Source organism: Erinaceus europaeus, chromosome 9, assembly GCF_950295315.1.
Source record: "Erinaceus europaeus chromosome 9, mEriEur2.1, whole genome shotgun sequence".
NCBI lineage: Eukaryota > Metazoa > Chordata > Mammalia > Eulipotyphla > Erinaceidae > Erinaceus > Erinaceus europaeus.
The window spans coordinates 20,242,571-20,266,142 of record NC_080170.1 but is presented as its reverse complement, the minus strand read 5'-3'; the positions used below and the strand labels follow the sequence as shown (position 1 = coordinate 20,266,142).

Genomic DNA, 23,572 nt, shown 5'->3' with positions numbered 1-23,572 from the left:
AGAGGGAGAGAAAGACAGACACCTGCAGACCTCCTTCACTGCCTGTGAAGCGACTCCCCTGCAGGTGGGGAGCCGGGGCCGAACCAGTATCCTTACACCGATCCTTGCGCTTTGCGCCACCTGTGCTTAACCTGCTGCCCGACTCCCTAAAGCTAATTTTTGATCAGGTAACACAGTAAAAATATTTTCATGTCTGAGACTCCAAAAGTCCCAGGTTCAACCCCAGAGAAGAGCAGTGCTCTGGTAAAACAAACAAACAAAAGGTCCAGGAGGTGGCACAGTGGATAAAGCATTGGACTCTCAAGCACCAGGTCCCCAGTTCAATCCCTAACAGCACATGTACCAGAGTGATGTTCTGGTTCTCCTTCTCTTTCTTCCTATCTCTGTCATTAATAAAAAGATAATTTTTAAAAAAGAAGAAAAAGTAAAAGGCAATTTGCAATAAAGACAACTCAGCAGTAAACTCCTGAAAGCAGGAATTATGTGTTGTGGCCTTGTCTGTACTATCCTCAGCATTTTGAATACAACAGGAAGAAGTCAAATCCTTACTGGATACCACCCAGATGGAAACAGGGTGAGTTTACACTGAGCTGACAAAGACAGAACACCAAAGAGCCAAGCTGCTATCTTTTCTGAACAGAGCAGCTCACTACCAACTCCAAAATGCTGACCCCACCAGGAAAAAAAAAAAAAAAAGAAATGTGGGGGTCAGGTGGCGCAGCGGGTTAAGTGCACATGGCGCAAAGCGTAAGGACCGGCATAAGGATCCCAGTTTGAGCCCCCAGCTCCCCACCTGCAGAGGGTTGCTTCAGTTGAAGCAGGTCTGCAGGTGTCTGTCTTTCTCTCCCCCTCTGTCTTCTCTCCCTTTCTCATTTTCTCTCTGTCCTATCAGCAACAATGACATCAATAACAACAATAATAATAATAACCACAACAGTGATAAAACAACAAGGGCAACAAAAGGGGAAAAAAATACCCTCCAGAAGCAGTGGATTTGTGGTGCAGGCACTGAGCCCCAGCAATAGGCAAAAAAGAAATGTCGGGAAACTGTGACCCCGGTCAAAATGCCACAGGCATAACTTAGGAAACCCGCCAAGTTCTTCAGATACGTGAGTAAACTCTTGTTACAAACAAAACAGGCACTACTTGCTATTTTTATCTGTATAAATCAATTACCTTTGACAGATTCTTTTATGACAGTTACAAACTGCTCCCAGAGAACATCAGGATCAATTTCTACCCAGCCAGCTTGAGGATAAAGATTTTCTATCTATTTAGGAAAAGAGAAGATTTAGTTAAAACATTAGTTCAAGTCAAAAGTATCTAGGTTTTAAGGTTAGCGGTTAAAATAATTATCATGATTCTATTACTTAACTTATCTTTATTTTTTTATTGTGATAGAGACATAGGGGAAGAAATAGGGGAAGAGGGAGAGAGAGCGAGAGAGAGAGAGAGAGAGAGAGAGAGAGAGAGATGTTTGCAGCTTGCTCCAGGGCTTGTGAAACGTCCCCCCTGCAGGTAGGGGCTAAGGGGTTTGAACCTGGGTCTTCCTGAATGGTAACGATTACTTTACTGGCTGTGCTACTGTCTAGACCCTTACTAATCATGTATGTATGTTTTTTTAATTAAAAGATTATTTATATAACTACAAATTAATAGTAGTGTACACAAACACCATTCCCACCACCAAAAGACTGTGTCCCATCCCATCCCCCGCCCACCCACCCCATGAAGACAAACATCCACCCTAAACCCAGAGTTTTTACTTTGGTGCCCTATATGTATGTATGTATTTATTTATTCCCTTTTGTTGTTTTATTGTTGTAGTTATTATTGTTATTGTTGATGATGTCATCGTTGTTAGATAGGACAGAGAGAAATGGAGAGAGGAGGGGAAGACAGAGAGGGGGGAGAGAAAGAAAGACACCTGCAGACCTGCTTCACTGCCTATGAAGTGAACTCCCTGCAGGTGGGGAGCCGGGGGCTTGAACTGGGATTCTTATGCCAGTCCTTGTGCTTTGCACCACATGCGCTTAACCCGCTATGCTACCATTTGACTCCCATATGTATTTATTTTTTTTACCAGAGCACTGCTCATAAACTCTGGCTTATGGTCATGCGTGGGGACTAAACCTGAGACTTTGAAGGCTCGGGCATGAGAGACTCTTTGCATAACCAATATGCTTTCTATCCCTGTCCTATTTTTATCTTTTTTGCTACCAGGTTTTCTGGGGCTTTTTGTCTACACAATTCCCTCACTCTACAGGACTATTTTTTTTTTTTTTGCCAGTGAGATAGCTCATTGGGTAGGGCGCCTGTATAGCCATGCAGGGGACCCAGGTTCCAACACCAGCACCACATGGGCAATACTGTATTAACAGAGTAGCATCTCACCCCAACCAGCACCTCCCCCACTGACACGAATGACAAAAGTGGCCATGTACCAGGCCTTGGCTCACCCAAGTTTAAACCACACATATACATACCTGTGTATGTACATATATAACATACATGTGCACATGATGGAGGAAATGAATTCTACTCTGTGTCTACTCTGAATGCAGACATAGAATAAACTGTGAGAAGCAGGAGGCTGAGTGGTGAACCATTCCGTTGGACACACATATTAACTGGTGTTTAAGGACCTGGGTTCAAGCTCCCACTCCCAACCTGCAGAAGGGACACAGGTCTGCAGGTGTCCCTCTCTCTCCCTGTCTCTATCCCGGACCCCTCTCATTTTCTCTGTCCTAATGAAAACAAGAAAGGAAACTTAGAAAGAATGAAAGAGAGAGAGAAAAAGGAGGAAAGAGGGGAAAATGGCTTCCAGGTGTGGGGTGGATCTGTAGACCCAGCAATAACCCTGGTGGTAATAAAAAACAAACACATCTATCTGAGAAACAGCTACTTGTAAAATCCAAATCCTGTAAGACAGACAGACAGACTAGAGAAGGTAAAAATCACTCAAGAGTAGTGGCGAGTTTCCCATTTTCCTTCTGGTGTCCTGGCCTGCACTCCAGGCAAAATGAAAGCCACGGTGGATTGCCAGGATGTGCAGCTGTGTCCTGGAGGACGCCAAGACAGAGGGTAGGAAACCTCCTATTTCTTTCTTTTCCCCCTTCGCTCTGCACCTTTGTCCTCAGCCTTCCCCAGAGCACTGCCAACAGTGATCACCAGCACCAAAAGACAGAGCGAGCTGGGGGGCCGGGGGCAGTAGAGCAGCAGCTTAAGCCCACGTGGCGCCAAGCGCAAGGACCGGAAAAAAGATCCTGGTTCGAGCCCCCTACTCCCCACCCGCGCGGGGGGTGGGGGGGGGGGCGCTTCATGGGCGGTGAAGCAGGTCGGCAGGTGTCTATCTCCCATCCTCTCTCGATTTCTTTCTGTCCTATTGACAACAATAACAACAACAAGGGTACCAACAAGGGCAACAAAATTGGAAAAACAGCCTCCAGGACCAGTGGATTCCTAGTGCTGGCACCAAGCCACAGTGATAACTCTGGAGGCAAAAAAAAGAAAGAAAAAAGACTGAGCAAGCTAAATCTTCCCTTCAGAGCCACCACAGGGGCTGTGACACCCCCTAACACACACACACACACACACACACACACACACACACACACACACACACCTTTTTCTCTGTGCTTTTGCTGCTTTTGTACCCAGATACGAACATAGCAAGTGCCCAGCAGAAAGGGTAATGACAGCTCCAGCTTTCTAAAAAGCGCTAAGAGGCTGGAAGAGCAGAAAGGTACCAGGCAGCTCTCAGAGAATGAGGGCTCAGGAGAGCTACTGTGGGCAGCAGTGTCTGGACTCCCAGGTCTCCCTCAAGGCTGTGTGTGTAATCCCGGGTCACAGTGAGATGTGCCCGGGGCCCAGGCTGACTGCTGGGTGGCACATTCACAGGACACATCCTAACAGCACAGACAAGATTCTAAAATTGGGGTGAACAATGAAATCGCAGTCTACACAAGGCTGCTTGGGACTTAGATTCGACTGCATCTGTTGCCTATTTAAGGAAAAAACAGGGCCGGGCTGTGACGCACCCTGTGAAGCACACTTAGTACTGAGCAAAAGGACCCACACAAGGATCTGGGTTTGAGCTCCAGCTCCACCACCCACAGGGGGGATGCTTCACAGGTGGCAAAGCAGGTATGCAGGTGTCTTTCTCTCTCCCTCTCTATCTCCCCCTACTCTCTCTTTTAAATTTTTTAAATTATTTTTATTTATTTATGGGATAGAGACAGCCACAAATTGAGAGGAGGAGGGGAGATAGAGAGGGAGAGAGACAGAGAGACACCTGCTTCACCACTCGCAAAGCTTTCCCCCTGTAGGTGGGGAACAGGGACTCGAACCAGGGTCCTTGTGCACTATAACATGTGTGCTCCACCAGGTGCACCACCACCCGGCCCCTCTCCCCCTACTCTCTCAATTATCTGTCCTATCCAATAAAAATGAAAAATGGCTGCCAGGAGGAGTGGATTTGTAATGCTGCATCCAAATCCCAGCAGTAACACTGAAGACAAACAAAACAAAACAAAAAGGAAAAAAAACAAAACAATACTCACTACAGGATTTACCAAGGCCCAGACACTTAGAAATTACAAGACATATGAAGAAGGTAGGGGAGACAGCATAATGGTTATGCAAACAGACTCTCATGCCTGAGGCTCCAAAGTCCCAGGTTTAATCCCCTGCACCACCATAAACCAGAGATGAGCAGTGCTCTGGTTTAAAAAAAAAAGGGAGTAGGGCGGTGGTGCAGCAGGTTAAGTGCACAGGGCACAAAGTGTAAGATCCCAGTTAGAGCCCCGGGCTCCCCACCTGCAGGGGTGTCGCTTCACAAGTGGTAAAGCAGGTCTGCAGGGGAGATAGCATAATGGATACTCAAAAGGACTCTCATGTCTGAAGCTCCTAGTTCAATCCTCCACACCACCAAAAAAGGAAAAAAGAAAGAATTTTTAGAGCTGAAATTACAATAATTAGGGGAAAGGATGAAAAGGAGAGTTGTAGGGAGTCGGGCGGCGGCGCAGCGGGTTAAGCGCACATGGGGCAAAGCGCAGGGACCGGTGTAAGGATCTGGGTTCGAGCTCTGGCTCCCCACCTGCAGGGGAGTCACTTCACAAGCGGGTCTGCAGGTGTCTGTCTTTCTCTCCCTCTCTCTGTCTTCCCCTCCTCTCTCCGTTTCTCTCTGTCCTATCCAACAACGATTACATCAATAATAACTACAACAACAACAACAACAAAAAAAAACAAGGGTAACAAAAGGAAATAAATAAATAAAACAAATATTTTTAAAAAAGAAAAGGAGAGTTATAAATATTGAAAAAATAAAATTCTGAGGCAGGTGATGGTGCACCTGGGTTGAGCGCACGTGTTAAAGTGCATAAGGACCCGGGTTCAAGTCTCCAGTCCCACCTGCAGGGGGAACGCTTCGTGAGTGGTGAAGCAGTGCTGCAGGTGTCTCTTTTTCTCTCTCCCACTATATATCCCCCACTTCCTTCTCAACTTCTTCCTTCTTTCCTTCCTTTTTTTTTTTTTGACCCCAGGGTTATTAATGGTGCTTACTCTCACTGCCTGCATGACTCCACTGCTCCTGCCAATCATTTTTTTTTCTTTTCATGTCTTTCTTCTATATAGAGAGGGAGAGGCAGAGAGGGAGAGAAAGGGACCACACTGCTTTATCACTTGTGAAGCTTCTTCCCATCAGGCACTTCCATGTGGTGGCCTGGGACTCGAACCTAGATCCTCAATCATGGTAAAGAGTGCACTCTACGTGTGAACCATCTGCCACCACCCTTATAGGACATTTTAAAAATACATATTAGTGGGAGTTGGTCGGTAGCGCAGCGGGTTAAGCACAGGTGGATGTAAGGATCCGGCTCCCCACCTGCAGGGAAGTCGCTTCACAAGAGGTGAAGCAGGTCTGCAGGTGTCTGTCTTTCTCTTCCCCTCTGTGTCTTCCCCTCCTCTCTCCATTTCTCTCTGTCCTATCCAACAACAAGGACATCAATAACTACAACAATAATAACTACAAGGACAACAAAAGGGAATAAATATAGAAATAAATACAAAAAAAAACAAAAAAACAAACAAAAAAAGAAAGAAATACATATTAATTATTTATTGGGTAGAGACAGAGAGAAATCAAGAAAAAAGTGGGGAGACAGAGAGGGAGAGAGACACAGGTAGTACTGCTCACGAAGTTTCCTCCCTGCAGGTGGGGCCCAGCGGGCTTGAACCCAGGTCCTCGCACATGTACACTCAACTGGGTGGGCCACCACCCTGGCCCTAGATGACATTCTTCAAAAGACGGCAGAAGGTTCAGGTATGGTGCACGATTGTGTGTATACCTTACCACACACAAGGACCCAGGTTCAAGTCTCTGGTCCCGACTTGCAGGGGTTAAGCTTCATAAGTGCAGTGCTGCAGGGGCCTCTCTTTCTCTCTCCATCTCTATTTTTCCCTTCCCCTCTCAATTTCTTTCTGGCCTATCAAGAAAAAGAACAAAAGAATACATATACTCACACACACATATGCACATAAAAATGCACATACACACTTTTTAAAAAAATTTCTTTATTGGGGAATTATTGTTTTCCATTCACCAGTAAATATAATAGTTCGTATATGTATAACATTTCCCAGTTTTGCAGATAACAATACAACCCCCCACTAGGTCCTCTGTCATCCTTTTTGGACCTGTATTCTCCCCACCCACCCCAGAGTCTTTTACTTCGGTGCAATACGCCAACAGGCAATTTTTTTTTCAACAGAGAAATAGTTGAGCTGGTAGAGACCTGCCTACCTGAGGCTCCCAGTTCAATCCGAGGCACCACAGGTCCTAGATTGGTGCGCTGACTCATCTGACTTATTTAACATTTTCGCTTGAAAAAAAAATACTGTAATATTATAAATTTCACTTGATAAGTCTGCTCATCAAAGGCTAGGCATGGCGAGAGGGCAGGCCTGCCAAAGGCTAGTCCAGGAACTCTCTTGGTCACTGCTACACATAAAGATATTTTCTTTCTTTATTTTTAATTGAAAGATACATGTGGCAAACCTCAGATCTTAGTCACCGCAAGTCAATTTTGCTGTCTATTAATTTAAAAATTATATATATACATATATATATTACTTACATCCCAAAGATTAACTGATGGATTAAGTATGGCTTTTTTAATGATTTTGTTTACTTATTTATTTAATATATTTATTTATTCCCTTTTGTTGCCCTTGTCGTTCTACTGTTGTAGTTATTATTGTTGTTATTGATGTCGTTGTTGGATAGGACAAAGAGAAATCCGGAGAAGGGAAGACAGAGACGGGAAGAGAAAGATAGACACCTGCAGACCTACTTCACCACTTGTGAAGCGACACCCCTGCAGGTGGGGAGCCGGGGCTTGAACCGGGATCCTTATGCAGATCCTTGCACTTTGTGCCACATGAGCTTAACCCGCTGCGCTACAGCCCAACTCCCAATTTTTGTTTATTTATTAATGAGAAAATTAGGAGGATAGAGAAAAGGAGCCAGATATCACTCTGGTATATATGCTGCTGGGGCTAGAATTCGGGACCTCATGCCTGCGAGTTCAGTGCTTCATTCACTGCCCCACCTCCTGGACCACTAAGTACAACTTTCATCTCCAGTTCCTCTCAAGACGCCAATAAAACAAAGGCAGGTTTATGTACAGGGGGAGAGAGAGCCCAGCAGCACACTGACACTAAAGAGAAATATTTCTCTTTCTCCTTTTTTATTTGATTTTAACACATTTGATTTAGTTCATGCATTTATTATTTTATTAATATTGGCTATTTATTTATTTATTTTGCCAAAGCACTGTTCAGGTCTGGCTTATGGTAGTGGGAGGTGAGGGTGAAGGTGGACTAAATCTTTGACTTCAGAACCTCAGGCATGAAAGTCTTTTGCATAACCAGTATGCTGTCTCCCTCACACCGTTTATTTTATTTTAATGAGAGAGCTGAAGAGAAAAAGAGACCAAGGTGCTGCTAAACTGGATTATGGCGGTGCTGGAGACTGAACCTGGGGCCTCTGAGTCTCAGGCATGAAAATCCTTCACATACCACTGTGCTGTCTCCTGTGTAGCTCTCTTTTTTCATTTTCTGGAAAAGAACTATTTAGTGGCCAATATCAACACCGTCTACTAAGAGGCTTGGTTTCTATTACATAGTCTTTTCTTTCATGATCTAAGCAGAGGTGTGATTTTTCAGTTGGAAATAAACACAAGATCTTTGTCTCATCCTGAGAGGCCCATGAAGTAAAATAAATTTCAAATGCTTTGATGAAATGCAATTCAGTGACCTCTTCTCATACTATGTTGTAATAAAGAAGGTGCTAGATATCAATATAGGTCATCAAGTGATCAGGGAGGTGGTGCAGTGATAAAGCTTTGGACTCTCAAGCATGAGGTCCTGAGTTTGATCCCCAGCAGCACATGTGCCAGAGTGATGTCTGGTTCTTTCTCTCTCCTCCTGTCTCTCTCATTGATAAATAAATAAATAATATATATATATATATATATATATATATATGGGTCATTAAGACTTTTTCCAAAGATGTCAAGCTATCTGCAGTAAGGAAGTAGCTCAATATTGCTTTTCTAATCTAATTCGCTGCAGGCCAACAATTTTATTGCCCTTGTTGTTTTAATGTTGTAGTTATAGTTGTTGTTGGATAGGACAGAGAGAAATCAAGAGAGGAAGGGAAGACAGAGAGGGGGAGAGAAAGACAGACACCTGCAGACCTTCTTCACCACCTGTGAAGCGACACCCCTACAGGTGTGGAGCCAGGGGCTCGAACCGGGATCCTTATGCCAGTCCTTGTGCTTTGCACCACCTGCGCTTAACCCGCTGCACTACCGCCCGACTGGGATGCATTGGATCGACCTTCCCGTGGTGCATCCCGTGAGTACCCATTCATTGGGGAAACTGATGATCCTTCCTAGCTGACTGAATCCACATGGATCCCAGTCACTTTCAAAGCCAGCAACAAGCAGCTCCTGACAGCTTTCAAGCTGTTGGTCCTGCTCTTCCAGTCCTCCAACTTAATGTTGAGGGGCTGTCCTTTGCCAAACGCGTTCTTATTGGTCAATTGGCGATACAGCATCAGGCAGATGTTATCTGCCTACAAGAAACACATATAGCAGTCGATGAAGCTGCTCGATTCACCATCAGTGGATTCGATTTAATATGCTATAATCTCCATCCTAAACATGGCCAAGCCATCTACGCCAAATCGTATCTTGCGGACGTTTACCATACGGCCTCTTCGACCTTCTACGACTCCATTACTATTGGAACTATTCAGCTCGTCAACATATATAAGCAGTGCCTCATGGGATAATGAGGTCCTACCTAGCCCGAATCACCCAGCCGTTTACGTTGGAGACTTTAATAGTCATCACCAAGACTGGGGATATTCCTCCACTCGTGCTGACAGCTCTATCTTAGCCGACTGGGCTTCAGCGAATGACCTCTCCCTATTATACGATCCCAAACAGCCCGGTTCTTTTCACAGTGCTAGATGGAATAAAGACTCGTCACCTGACCTGTGCTGGATTAGCACAGTCAACGGCCAAGCCTTTCCCGCTACGAGACACGTTCTCAAGATCTTCCCGCACAGTCATCACCGCCCAGCTATCATCCACATTGGTCTCCAGCTCCCACTGATTCTGTGCTCGGAGAAACTAAGATGGAACTTTCGGAAAGCAAACTGGTGTCTGTTCAGTGACCTTACCAACAAATCTATTCCTGCAATTAACTCTATCCCCTCTGAAGATTCCTACAGGCGCTTCCGCCAAGCCATCTTCAAAGCAGCTTCCCAAGCCATTCCTCATGGGAGACGTGCTAACTATACGCCTTGTCTTGATGCTTCTTCTAGCGTTTGCCCTTCTTCCGTAGCCAGTCAACAGCGTCAGGTTGAGCCTGATGTAAAGTTTCGAGACCTCCTTTGAATCTGGAGAGGTGGCAGTCGTTGACTATGTGGGTCATAGTCTGTCTGTAGCCGCAGGGGCAGTTCGGGTCGTCTCTGGCTCCCCAGCGATGGAACATAGCGGCGCACCTTGATGCTGAATGCGAGCAACTACTAAAGCAGTATGATGAGTCGGGCGACCCAGATGTGGCTGACCATCTAATTGCCTCCCTGGATGCAGCACGCCAAGCCTGCTGGCAACAACTCACGGAAAGTCTGAACTTCACCCACTCAAGTAGGAAGGCCTGGAAGCTTCTTCATAGTCTGGGTGCCGGTAGCCAACCCCCTCCCATCTACCATCCTCCCGTATCTCCAAACTCAGTGGCCAGTCACCTAACTCAAGTTGGACGTGCTAAGATCGACCCAGTCTGGAAAAGAGAAATTTCCCATGAGTGGTCATCCCACTTCCGGTTATCTTGTCCATCTCCAAAACTCTCTCCCTTTACACTGTCTGAACTGGAAGACGCTTTGAAGAGGGTTAAACTGGGAACAGCTGCTGGCTATGATAACATCACCCCAGAACTCATTCTTAACTTGGGCCCCACGGCAAAGAAGTGGCTCACTTCATTCCTGTCCCACATCTTGGAATCTGAATCTATGCCCAAAATTTGGCATCATGCGAAGATAATAGCAGTTTTGAAACCAAAGAAAGACCCAACACTGGCCGCCAGCTATAGACCAATTTCTCTCCTCTCCGTGTGTTACAAACTCCTTGAGAGGCTGCTTCTGTCACGTATTTTTCCTCTTACAGAGAAATTCCTATCACCCGCCCAAGCTGGTTTCTGCCCAGGAAGATCTACCTGCGAACAAGCCCTGGCCCTCTCAACTTACATTGAAAATGGATTCCAGAAGAATTTAAAGATGGGTGCTGTCTTTGTTGATCTCACAGCAGCCTATGACACGGTCTGGCACCGTGGTCTCCTAGTCAAGATCTCAAGATGCATGCCTCCATGGGTGGCCAACACTATATTGTTTCTTCTCCAAAACAGAGGATTCCAGGTGCATCTGGGTGACAAGTCTAGCAGATGGAGACTTGTCTCAAGTGGCCTCCCCCAGGGCTCAGTTCTGGCTCCTACGCTATTTAATATTTACATCAATGACCTCCCAGAAACTTCTTCAAAGAAGTTCATCTACGCCAATGACATCTGCTGTGCAACTCAGGCATCCAAGTTCGACATCCTCGAGGAAACACTCACAAAAGACATGTCTCTGATATCTGATTACTGTAAAACATGGCAACTAATCCCTAGCACTGCAAAAACGGTATCATCTGTTTTCCATCTACACCATGTCTCGGCCTCGCAAGAGCTTAATGTGCAGCTTGGCGATACGAGAATCCGACATGAAGCCCAGCCAGTCTATCTTGGCGTTACTCTCGATCGCACTCTGTCATTTCACGAACATCTCATAAAAACTGCAGCAAAGGTGGGCGCAAGGAATCACATCATTGCAAGACTGGCCAGCTCCTCATGGGGCGTGAGCGCTTCCACACTACGATCATCATGTTTGGCATTATGCTATTCCACTGCAGAACACTGTGCCCCAGGATGGTTCCGTAGCCCCCATTGTCCACTTGGTTGATTCCAAATTATATTCCTCCATGAGGATAATTTCTGGAACCCCATCCGTTCCACCCCGGTTCCATGGCTGCCAGTTCTAAGCAACATCGCCCCACCAGATATTCGTCGGGATGTGGCATCATCTAAGTTCATTTCCCACGTCTACGCTCCACCGGACCTGCCAATATACGCGGATATCTTCGCCCACCCTGTCCAACGCTTGACGTCTCGTCATCCAATCTGGTCCACTACGCCTACACTGAACTTCTCTGTTCCAGTCTCTTGGAAGCAGAGTTGGCAGTCAGCTGAGGTAAAGAACAAACACCTCATCACAGATCCCTGCAAGCGTCAACCCGGCTTTGACCTAGCACGTTATGATTGGGCCCTCCTCAATCGCTATCGAACAGGCCATGGCCGGTGCGCCGCTATGTTCCATCGCTGGGGAGCCAGAGACGACCCGAACTGCCCCTGCGGCTCCAGACAAACTATGACCCACATAGTCAACGACTGCCACCTCTCCAGATTCAAAGGAGGTCTCGAAACTTTACATCAGGCTCAACCTGATGCTATTGACTGGCTACGGAAGAAGGGCAAACGCTAGAAGAAGAAGAACCGCCCGACTCCATGGCCAATCATTTTTTGTTTGTTTGTTTAAGTTTTTGGAACTATTTTTATTATACTTAGAAATCCCAGAAAAAAACAAAGCCCATGAAGTGAAGGTAGAAGCATTTCAAACAACAAAGCTTACACATACACTGTAATGATAACACTTTAGTTTTGACGTTATAAGGCTCATGATTTTTCACTGAAGCAGACTGCGCATGAAATAAGTTCATTCTGAATCTCTAAGAAAAAATGACTATTGATCCATGGTGACTGAAGACAGAAATAGGACATACACATGTATCACACACCCGTTAGTTTAAGTGGTATATCAGATCAAAGTTGAATATAATAATTTTTACTGTTTTTAGTTGTTACCAATATAAATATATAGGTCCACCTACAATAAGAGATCTGATAATGCCAGTATGATTTTTCTTTCATCTCAGTGGTCTGAGTCCAGGTCACAAAGATAATCTGAGGATGTTGAAATCCATGCTGCTTATAGCCTTCAAAGTCAGATAAAGGCATGACTGCTCTCTGGCGTCTTATCAGAAGCCAATTATGAAGCAATATGTAGTCTGCTACTTTTGCTGAAATGATGTAACGAGGCAGGAGGGTTATAAAGACACTATTAATAATGTAGTTTTCGGGAGTCGGCGGTAGCACAGCGGGTTAAGTGCAGGTCGCAAAAAGCACAAGGACCAGCGTAAGGATCCCGGTTGAAGCCCCCTGCTCCCCACCTGCAGGGGAGTCGCTTCACAGGTGGTGAAGCAGGTCTGTAGGTGTCTTTCTCTCCCCCTCTCTGTCTTCCCCTTCTCTCTCCATTTCTCTCTGTTATGTTCAACAACAACTACAACAATAAAACAACAAGGGCAACAAAAGGGAATAAATAAGTAAATAATAATAATAATGTAGTTATAGATGGCAGGGACAACAATTTTAGTGACACAACTAAAACAACCTTCTAGGGAGAAACGACATACAAAATGAAATCTTAGAAATTTTATTATTATTATTTAAGATTTGTATTTATGTATTGTTGGATAGAGACAGAGAAACTGAGAGGGGAGGGGGAGGTAGAGAGGGAAGGAGACAGAGAGACTCCTGCTTCACCACTCGAGTGAAGTTTTCCCCCTGCAGGTGGGGACCAGGAGCTTGAAACTGGGTCCTTGCACCCTGTAATGCATACGCTTAACCAGGTGCGCCGCCACCTGGGCCCTAAATTTATTATTAAGATCAACAGGATTGGGGAGTCGGGCAGTTGCGAAGTGGATTAAGCACACGTGATGCGAAGCGCAAGGACCAGCATAAGGATCCGGGTTTGAGCCCTGCTCCCCACCTGCAGGGGGGTGGGGGTCGCTTCATAAGCGGTGAAGCAGGTCTGCAGGTGTCTTTCTCTCCCCCTCTCTGTCTTCCCCTCCTCTCTCCATTTCTCTCTGTCCTATCTAACAACGACGACATCAATACAACAACAATAATAACTACAACAATGAAAAACAAGGGTTACAAAAGGGAAAATAAATTTTAAAAATTAAAAAAAAATCAACAGGATTATTCTGACCAATTGCTACACATTTTATTTTATATTATTTGTATATATTTCTTTTTACACAGAGACGGAGAAGGCAATGAGAGAGTAAAATAGACCACAGCAACAAAGCTTCCTCAGTGCAGTTGGGGCTGGGCGTGAACATGGGTTACACAGGTGACAAAGGATCATACTATCCAGGTAAGCTATTTCCCTTGCCCTAAGAGCTTACTTTTTTTTCTTAAAATTCTTTCTTTTTTTAATATTTATTTATTTCCTTTTGTTGCTCTTGTTGTTTAATTGTTGTAGTTATTAATATCGTCATTGTTGGATAGAAGAGAGAGAAATGGAGAGAGGAGGGGAAGACAGAGAGGGGGAGAGAAAGACAGACACCTGCAGACCTGCTTCACCGCTTCTGAAGCGACTCCCCTGCAGGTGGGTTGCGGGTGGCTCGAACCCGAATCCTTACGCAGGTCCTTGCGCTTTGCGCTACGTGCGCTTAACTCGCCGCACAACCGCCCGACTCCCTACTTTCTTTTTTAATTAATTAATTAATCGCACAGAAAGAAATTGAAAGGAAAGCGGGAGATGGGGCTTGAACCAGCGTCCTTGTACATTGTCAAGTGCGCGCTCAACTCTCTGCACCACCGCCCAGCCCCAAAGCTTAGTTTCTTTATCTCTGTGGGAATAACCCAGGAGCCATGCTTGAGGCAGCATGGCTATTCGCTCCTGCCATGGTTTGAGAGACACCATATGGCTACAGACCATAGTCAGTTCTGGATAGGAAAGCTAAGGCAAAAAAAAAAAAAAAAATTTTTTTTCCCTGTGTAAATGAGAAAACCAGTGTGTGGAGTTCCCTCTTTGACCTCAGCAGTTAAAATGGACTGAGTGCGGGGTGGGACAGTAGCGCAGTGAGTTAAGTGCACATGGAGCAAAGCCAAGGACCCACGTTCGAGCCCGGCCCCTCACCTGCAGAGGGGTCCCTTCACAGGCGGTGAAGCAGACCTGCAGGTGTCTTCTTCTTCCCCTCTCTGTCTTCCCGTCCTCTCTCCATTTCTCTCTGTGCTATCCAACAACAACAGACAGCAATAACAACAACAATAAACAACAAGGGCAACAAAAAGGAAAAAATAGTTTCCAGGAGTAGTGGATTCGTAGTGCAGGCACCCAGCCCCAGCGATAACCCTGGATGCAAAAAAAAAAAAAAGTAGAGTGTTGACTCAGAGTCATGTGTATGATTTAGTGAGCTGGAAGCGAAGTTAATAAGATGAGCCTGCTTTTACTCTTTTAGGCCCTCCCCACCCTTTTCAACACCTACTACGGGTTAATGAACTGTGACTGGGTCCCCACTTTCTTAGCATAACTGACTCCACCTTGACCTGACCCTGAATTTGTGCAACTGTTTTACCTGCCAACAAGAAGTAGATCTTAGTGTTCTGAAATTATTTATTAATTGTTGCCTGTTTCCATAACGGGTTGTCCTGACTGCAGTAACAGACCGTCTTAACCACCGCATGTTTGGCTTCTTTCTAGCTGACTTTCTGCACTTACCCCTAGAAATGGCCATGCTACCCTACACTCTGAGCAGCGCTTTTAGCTGTTGAGTGTAGTCACCAGCTCAATAAAGATCGTACAAATTTGACTGAACTGGTCTCGGGTGGTCTCTGTCGCTTATCGCACAACAGAACTTAGTAAACTGGTGTTGAAATGTTACAACGTTATCTGCAAAAGGACTCAGGTTCAAGTTTCATGAGTGGTGACTAGTGCTGTAGGTGTCTCTATCTTCCCTTTCCCTCTCAATTTCTCTGTATCCTATCAAATAAAATCAGAAAAACCTCAAGGAAAAAGCCAATAAATAGGGGTCAGATAGTAGCTCACCCAGTGGGACCCCTTTCTCCCATGTGTGAGCCCTGGGTTCGATTCCCACGAGAGCACCATAGACAGAAAAGAGATAATGGATGGGGAAGCAGCGCTCTGGAGCCTTTTCCTCTCCTCTGGCTCATTAAAAGTGAATGATTAGTCTCAAATCACAGAGCAGCTAGAAACTTTGTATCTTCTAACTATTTCTGTCTCCCTGGATTCCAAATATTTCAATTCTTAAAAAAAAAAAAAAAATCCCTGCTTTAAACAAAAGTACTTTGTGTCTTGAATTACAAGGGAGTCTGTGTGGATAGTATTACTGGCATGTAATAAAGACTTAGAAGATAAAGGAGCACAGAGTGCTTGGAGGGCAGTTAGGGTCCAATAAGTGGAGAAGGGGAGGAACAAGGATTAGCAGTGTCTTTGCCTAGGTACCCAAATAAAAGACTTGAGGAGCTGAGGCTTCAGCCTGGCCCTGAAACCTGTATGAGTGCTACAAACTGCCACCAACTCACATGCATTCTGGCAGCACCTGCATCCTTGAATAGTACTTTTTTCTTTTATTTTTTAAAAAAATATTTATTTATTCCCTTTTGTTGCCCTTGTTGTTTTATTGTTGTAGTTATTATCACTGTTGATATTGATGTCGACGTTGATGGATAGGACAGAGAGAAATGGAGAAAGGAGGAGAAGACAGAGAAGGGGAGAAAAAGATAGACAAGACACCTGCAGACCTTCTACACTGCTTGTGAAGCGACTCCCCTGCAGGTGGGGAGCCGGGGACTCGAACCGGGATCTTTACTCCGGTCCTTGCACACTTTTTTTCTTTTTTAAAGGGTGAATTCACTGTTTTTTTGTTTTGTTTTGTTTTTTAAGATTTTATTTATTTATTAATGAGAAAGACAGGAGGAGAGAAAGAACCAGACATCACTCTGGTACATGTGCTGCTGGGGATTGAATTCAGACCTCATGCTTGAGCACTGCTCAGCTCTGGCTTGTGGTGGTACAGGGGATTGAACCTGGGAACTGGGGGCCTCAGGCATGAAAAGCTGTGCATACCATTATGCTGTCTACCCCTGCCCTTGAACAATACTTCTAAGGGTGTGGGAAGAAAAGAAAGGGGAGGCGGTGCACCTGGTTGCGTGCACACATACTATAGTGCGCAAGAACCCAGGTTCAAGCCCCTAGTCCCCACCTGCAGGGGGAAAGCTTCACAAGTGGTGAAGTAGAGCTGCAGGTGTCTCTCTGTCTCTCCCTCTATCTCCCTCCCCTCTCAATTTCTGTCCCTATCCAATAATAAATAAATAAATAAGAAAAAGAAAAAAAGAAGGGGGCACCCATAGCTGCAGAGAGTGGCTTAGATAGCCCCAAGTCCCCCTCCCCACCACCACCACTTCCAGAAGATGGATTACAGCATTGGAAAGAAAAGTAAATAAGATCACCAAGTCCAATAACCTTTGTATGTGATGTGCTGGCAATTGTGGAGAAATCAACAACTCTGTGAGAGCCAAACGCCAGTATCTGGGTTGATGACCCATATTATCAACTGTTCAAAGTTTTACTATTAAGAAACAAATGGATATTAATCACAAATAAAAAATGGTTAAAAAAAAAAAAGACAATGAATGGCTAGAGATATATGTTCAGCCAGAAAAAAAAAAGTTGTTGTTTTTTTTAATTAGTTCCCGAAGGTGGCAAATCTCAGATTGTCAAAGTTGTGTCATACCTCCATGGCAGAGAAGCCTGGGACTGACTCACAGAGAGCGCTGTGAGAGAGGTGCATAAGGATGACGGGCAAAGAAGGGACAAAGCCTTTACATTCCACCAAGACCTGAACATGGAACATGTCATGAGAAGCGGGTTTGGGGTGTCTAGCAAGGGAGAGAGGAGAGGGAGAGGGAGAGGGAGAGGGAGAGGGAGAGGGAGAGGGAGAGGGACAGAAAGAAAGAAAGAAAGAAAGAAAGAAAGAAAGAAAGAAAGAAAGAAAGAAAGAAAGAAAGAAAGAAAGAAAGAGAGAGAAAGGGAGGAAGGGAGGAAGGGAGGAAGGAAGGAAGGAAGGAAGGAAAGTCAGGACAGCCAGCTCTGCCCAGCAGGGCAGCCAGCCCTGGAGGTCACCATAGTCCCATCCAGGTGAGGCCAGAGAGGGGAGGCCCCAGGTGACAGGAAAAGGGACACCTGGGTCATGAGCCCTAATCCAGCCTGTACCTGCTGCAACAGGACGGGGGCGCACAGTCCACCGGCCAGAGCGGGAGAGTCGGGGGTAGGGGGATGCGCTCCACCAGAGGTGGAAATGGGGGTGATGCAGGCTGGGGGGCACACACGACGGAGGATAGGTGGGGTGCAGGCTGAGGCTGGGGGTCCACCTGCCCGCCAAGGTGCAAGCAGGTGAGACAGGCGCCATGCCCGCGCGCTCCCCACAGCTGTGCAGACCCCGACCACCTCCCCAGCGCCTCTACCCGCGACCTCTCCCCTGGGTTATCTGTTCGGATCCCGCCCCCCCCCCCCAAGTCCTCGACCCCCGCAGGGCTCCCGGGTCCCGAGCCCGCCCTCCCCAGGTACCTTGCGCGCGCTGGAGCCGCAGATGCGCGCCGAGCGGTCGTAGACGTGGCCACGGATCACCGAGCTGCCCACGTCCAGCCCCAGCACGCAGCCCCGCTCGGAGGGATCGGCCGGACGCGGGGCGCCGGGCAGCTGCGACATCCTTCCTGCAGCCGCCTGGGGACTGCTCTGCCAGTCCCGCTGCTTCCCGCCGCCCGCGCCCCCGGCCCACCGAGCCCGCCCGCGCCACGCCCCCGGCTCGCCTCTCCCGCTGGCACGCCCTCCGCGAGACCCTGGGGCGGCCCCGCCACGCCCGGCCGCCGTGACGCCACGACGCACTGGCTGCCTCCGGAATCGCCGGAGTCCCGAGGGAGGAGGCGCCGGGGGTGGGCGGAGAGTGTGCGGTGGGGGCTGGCGGGAGGGATCCAGACACCCGGGAGGTGGGGCGGTGGGCTGGGGGAAGGTGTCCTCCCTTGGAATCTGGGCCTCTGCCCATTCTCCAAACACGGGACTACCTGACATGCACCTGCTCCATTATTTTCTTTTCATTTATAAAGATTTAGTTATCTAGGGACAGTGCGGTGGCTGAGCCCATATGTTACCTTGCTCAAGAGAAAGACAGATGGGGGGGGGGGGGAATAGACACCTGCAGACCTGCTTCACCGCCTGTGAAGCGACTCCTCTACAGGTCGGGGAGCCGGGAGGCTCGAACCGGGATCCTATAAGCCGGTCCTTGAACTTCGAACCATGTGCTACACTACCACCCAACTCCCTTATCTTATTTTTTTAGGCTTCATTCTTCAGGGTTTTTTAAAAAAATTATTTATAAAAAGGAAACACTGACAAAAACCATAGGATAAGAGGGGTACAACTCCACACAATTCCCACCAACAGAACTCCATATCCCATCCCATCCCCTGATAGCTTTCCTATTCTTTATCTCTCTGGGAGTATGGACCCAAGGTCATTGTGGGATGCAGAAGGTGGAAGGTCTGGCTTCTGTAATTGCTTCCCGCTGAACATGGGTGTTGACAGTCGATCCACACTCCCAGCCTGCCTCTATTTCCCAAGTGGGTCAGGGCTCTGGGGAAGCCAGGCTTCAGGACACATTGGTGGGGTCGTCTGTCCAGGGAAGTCCAGTTGGCACCATGGTAGCATCTGGAACCTGGTGGCTGAAAAAAGAGTTAACATATAGAGTCAAACAAATTGTTGGTTAATCATGAACCTAACGAGTGGAATAGTTCAGATGAAGAATTGGGGGGGCCCTCCATTTTGTAGATAGTTAGTCGTCCTATTTTAGTTATATTCCAAAGAGCCCATGACTATACTAGTTTTCTTTCTTTCTTTCTTTCTTTTTTTTTTGCCTCCAGGGTTATTGCTGGGCTCAGTGCCTGCACCATGAATCCACTGCTCCTGGAGGCCATCTTTTCCCCCTTTTGTTGCCCTTGTTATTGTAGCCTTGTAGTAGTTATTATTGTTATTGTTGATGTCGTTCATTGATGGATAGGACAGAGAGAAATAGAGAGAGGAGGGGAAAACAGAGGGGGAGAGAAAGACAGACACCTGTAGACCTGCTTCACCACCTGTGAAGTAACTCCTCTGCAGGTAGGGAGCCGGGGGCTCGAACCAGGATCCTTATGCCGATCCTTGTGCTTTGCGCCACTTGCACTTAACCTGCTGTGCTACTGCCTGACCCCCTCTTTCTTTCTTTTTACCAGCACTGCTCAGCTCTGGTTTATGGTGGTGCCAGGAACTGAACCTGGGACCTCCTGGTCTCAGCCATGAAAGTCTGGTGTGTAACTACTGTGTATCTTCCCAAGTCTAATAGTAGTAACAACAACAGCAATCACTGTTTTGTTCCTTTTTCACTGGGGCTTCACTGTCCTGTGCCAAGTCTTTCAGATAGGAAGAGACAGAGGGAGCAGGGAAGACACCACACCACCAAAGCTTCCCCCAGTGCAGTGGTGGCTGGGTTCTAGCCTAGGTCAAGTGCATGGCAGAGCAGATTCAAAAGGTATATTTGCACCAGAGCAAAACCTCTTGGAGAGATGAAGACTAGAGGAGGTAGAGAGGAAAAAATGTATTTGTTAGCTAATGAAGGAGAACCAGAGCGTCAGTCTGGCATATACAGTGCAGGGGACTAAACGCAGGATTTGAATCTGCAAGCCATGCTCCAATGTTTAACTACCTCCCTACACCCTGGTGATGATCCCAATCCCTTCCCCAAGCCCAATGAGGCAATGCCTATTGTTTCTTTTTCACTGTCGTGATAGCTGATGAATCTCTATTAGGAGGGTTGAAAAGCAACCTGAAAATAAATTCAAAGGGAAGACATAACATATTTGTTAATGCGCAGTCTTCCCCTGGAAGGCTTGGTAAAGTTGTTACACACAACCCACCTCAATATTAGCTACAGCCTGAGTGAAACCTTCCCCAGCCCTGACAGTGGACATTTACCAGCCCTGGTCTGGCCCTGGGGGTGCTTTTTTCCCCCTAGAATCTGAAAGTCTTTCAAAGGTCCTTTGCTCTTTACTGATGCCCAAAGGGCACTGGTGAAATAAAAGGGGCTGGAAAGAGGCCTGTGGAAATTCCAGATTCCAGCAAGGCCGACCTCCCAGCTGCCAGCCTTTGCCTGCATGGAGAATTTCAGCTCTGGAGAGGGCCCTGGCCTGGGAGCGAGGTAAGGAATGTTAACTCTGGTTTCAACCACCTCTTTCGTTTGTAGAATTATGGAAATAAGATGGAGATGTGTCCTTGGTGGAAATGTGGCAACCTGGGTGGGGGAAGATCGAATAATGGTTATGCAGAGTCCTAGGTTCAATTCCCCCCCCTCCCCCCGCGCACCATCATAAGCCAGAGCTGAGCAGTGCTCTAGTTAAAAAGAAAAAGAAAAATGGCATTTCAGTTAAAAAGAGATTGGGAGGGAGTTGGGCGGTAGTGCAGTGGGTTAAGCGTATATGGCACAAAGTGCAAGGACCAGCATAAGGATCCCGGTTCTAGCCCCCCCCCCCCCCCCGGCTCCCCACCTTCAGGGGAGTCACTTCACAAGTGGTGTGCAGGTGTCTATCTTTCTCTCCCCCTCTTTGTCTTCCCCTCCTCTCTCCATTTCTCTCTGTCCTATATAACAACGACAACAATAATTACAACAATAAAGGCAACAAAAGGGAATAAATAAATAAATATAATTTTAAAAAGAGATTGGGGGCTGGTAAAATAGCTCACTTGAATAGTGCTTTACTTTGCCATGTGTACAGCCCAAGTTCAAGATCAGCCCCTACTGCATTGGAGGCATCACTGCTATTCTCTCTCTCTCTGCCTTTTTGTTTAAAAAAAAAAAGGCATTTTCAGCCAGACTCCTCTTTTGGCCAAATTGTCATGATGCTCACCGGCTTATTTTTAGCTAATTTGGCTAAATTAGATTCTTGAGCAGAAAGAATTTGAAGCTTGGCACATACCCCCGGCAACAGAGTATATTCGTCTTTGCTGGGTTTTGTTTGTTTGTTTCTCTTTATAGTCAGTTCCTGTCCTGTAGTGCTCAGTAGTTCCTAGTACTTCAACAGTGCCTTCACAGTGGGGACTGGGTTCTACTTATTTGTTTTTTGATCTGAAGGGGCCTCATACATGCATGATTCCACTGCTCCTGACAGACTTTTGTATTTTCTTTTCAATTTTGGACAGCGAGAGACCTAAGAGAGGAAGAGAGAGGCAGGGAGAGATAGACAATCAACAGAGAAGAGGGGAGGACATAGCAACACTACCGTGTGCTCTTCCGTGGTGCTAGGTACCTGAATTTGGGCCTTTGCACATGATAAAGTGTACATGGCAAAGCTCACACTACGGGAGCTGTTTTCTGCCTCCTGGTGACTATTTAGATAAATCATGTGTCCCTGAATCCACTGTGCTATCATTGGAAATAAATGATTAGTTGATTCTGTCTAGTCAGAGTTCTTCAAAGAAACAGAACTAGTAGAACAGAGAAAGGAAGAGATGGGAGTTAATCAACTTTGGTGCTGAGTATCGAACCCAGGACTTCAGGCAGGCAAAGCATGTGCTCTACCAAGACCCCCAGCCCCTCCAAAATATTTTAAAGACTTAGTTTACATACTGGGGGGAGGGAGGTAGCAAGTCCCAGGAATCTGTAGGACAGGTTAGACAGCTAGAACTTCAGGTGAAAGTTAATGTTTCACTTTTGAGTCCCAGTTCTGCATAACAACAAGCTGGTAACTCCCTTGGGGCTCTTATGTTGTAGTGTTGAGGAGACTTCCTTGGGAAACCTCAATGTTAGCTCTAACCTTCTTCTCCTGATCAGACAAGGCCCACTCACATTATGAAGAATAAATGGCTTTGCTCAGTGTCTGTTGATTTAACTGGTAGTCACATTGAATAAAAACACGTCACAGGGGAGTTGGGAGGTAGCACAGCGGGTTAAACGCAGGTGGCGTGAAGCGCAAGGACCGGCGGAAGAATCCCGGTTTGAGCCCCTGGCTCCCCCCACCTGAAGGGGAGTCGCTTCACATGCAGTAAAGCAGGTCTGCAGGTGTCTATCTTTCTCTGCCCCTCTCTGTCTTCCCCTCTTCTCTCCATTTCTTTCTGTCCTATCCAATAACAACATCAATAATAACAATAATAATAACTACAACAATTACAAAACAACAAGGGCAACAAAAGGGAGTAAATAAATAAATGTTAAAAAAGAAAACCTCACAGAACCATCTAGACTGGGGTTTAACCAAACAACTGGCCACCCACCCAGAGTGCCTACCAACCTAGCCAAATTGATATGTAAAATTAACCATTCCCAGCCCCCTGTCTCAACAGTGAAAGCTATTTTGTGTTTCCAGATGTGACTATCAAGCATATTTCTCTTTTATTTTTTATATTTATTTATTTATTGGTTAGAAACTGCCAGGAATTGAGAGGAAGGGGAAGATAGAGAGGGAGAGAGTCTGAGAGACACCTGCAGACCTGCTTTGCCACTCATGAAACTTTCCCCCTGCAGGTGGGGACTGGGGGCTTGAACCTGGGTCCTTGTGCACTGTAACATGTGCACTCAACCAGGTACACCACTACCTGGCCCGGCCCCTCAAGCATATATCTCTTTCTTTTTCAGTATTTTATTTTATTTTTTAAAGATTATTATTTATTTACTTATGAGAGATAGAGATAGCCAGAGCATCGCTCTGGCACATACGATACTGAGAACCAAACTCAGGACCTCATGCTTGAGAGTCCATTGCTTAATCCATTGTGCTACCTCTAGGGCCTCGTAAGCTTTATTTCTCAAAGTGATATTTCTTGAGTTTCTTGGGACCTGGCATTTACTTCCTTGGTGATCCTTATTGAAATTCCTATTAGTTGTCTTGATTATTATCCAGGAATCACAAAATATGGAAACTGGGACGTTAGCAGCTACGGAGTTTATTGTTCCTTATTTTTTCTTTTAAGAGAGAGAAAAAGAACAGCACCAAAGTTCCATGCAATCCAGCTAAGGCGGGT

General features: G+C 46.3%; 1 protein-coding gene across 5 annotated transcripts in view; it reads right to left on the bottom strand.

Moving 5' to 3' along the window:
* The window catches only part of GK5 (glycerol kinase 5), a 77,007-nt gene extending 58,643 nt beyond the window's left edge, over positions 1–18,364 (bottom strand). For 2 of the 5 annotated variants that reach the window (XM_060197470.1, XM_060197471.1), the window contains exons 1-2: positions 18,098–18,363; positions 1,177–1,270 (exon numbers count right to left, since the gene is read on the bottom strand). In XM_060197470.1, the coding sequence (XP_060053453.1) occupies positions 1,177–1,270; positions 18,098–18,238 (235 nt within the window). In that variant the 5' untranslated portion in view covers positions 18,239–18,363. Of the gene's footprint in view, positions 1–1,176; positions 1,271–18,097 lie in introns of all 5 variants that reach the window. The other 3 variants (XM_060197473.1, XM_007529954.3, XM_060197472.1) reach the window with 3 other exon arrangements.
* Positions 18,365–23,572: the final 5,208 nt, after the last annotated feature.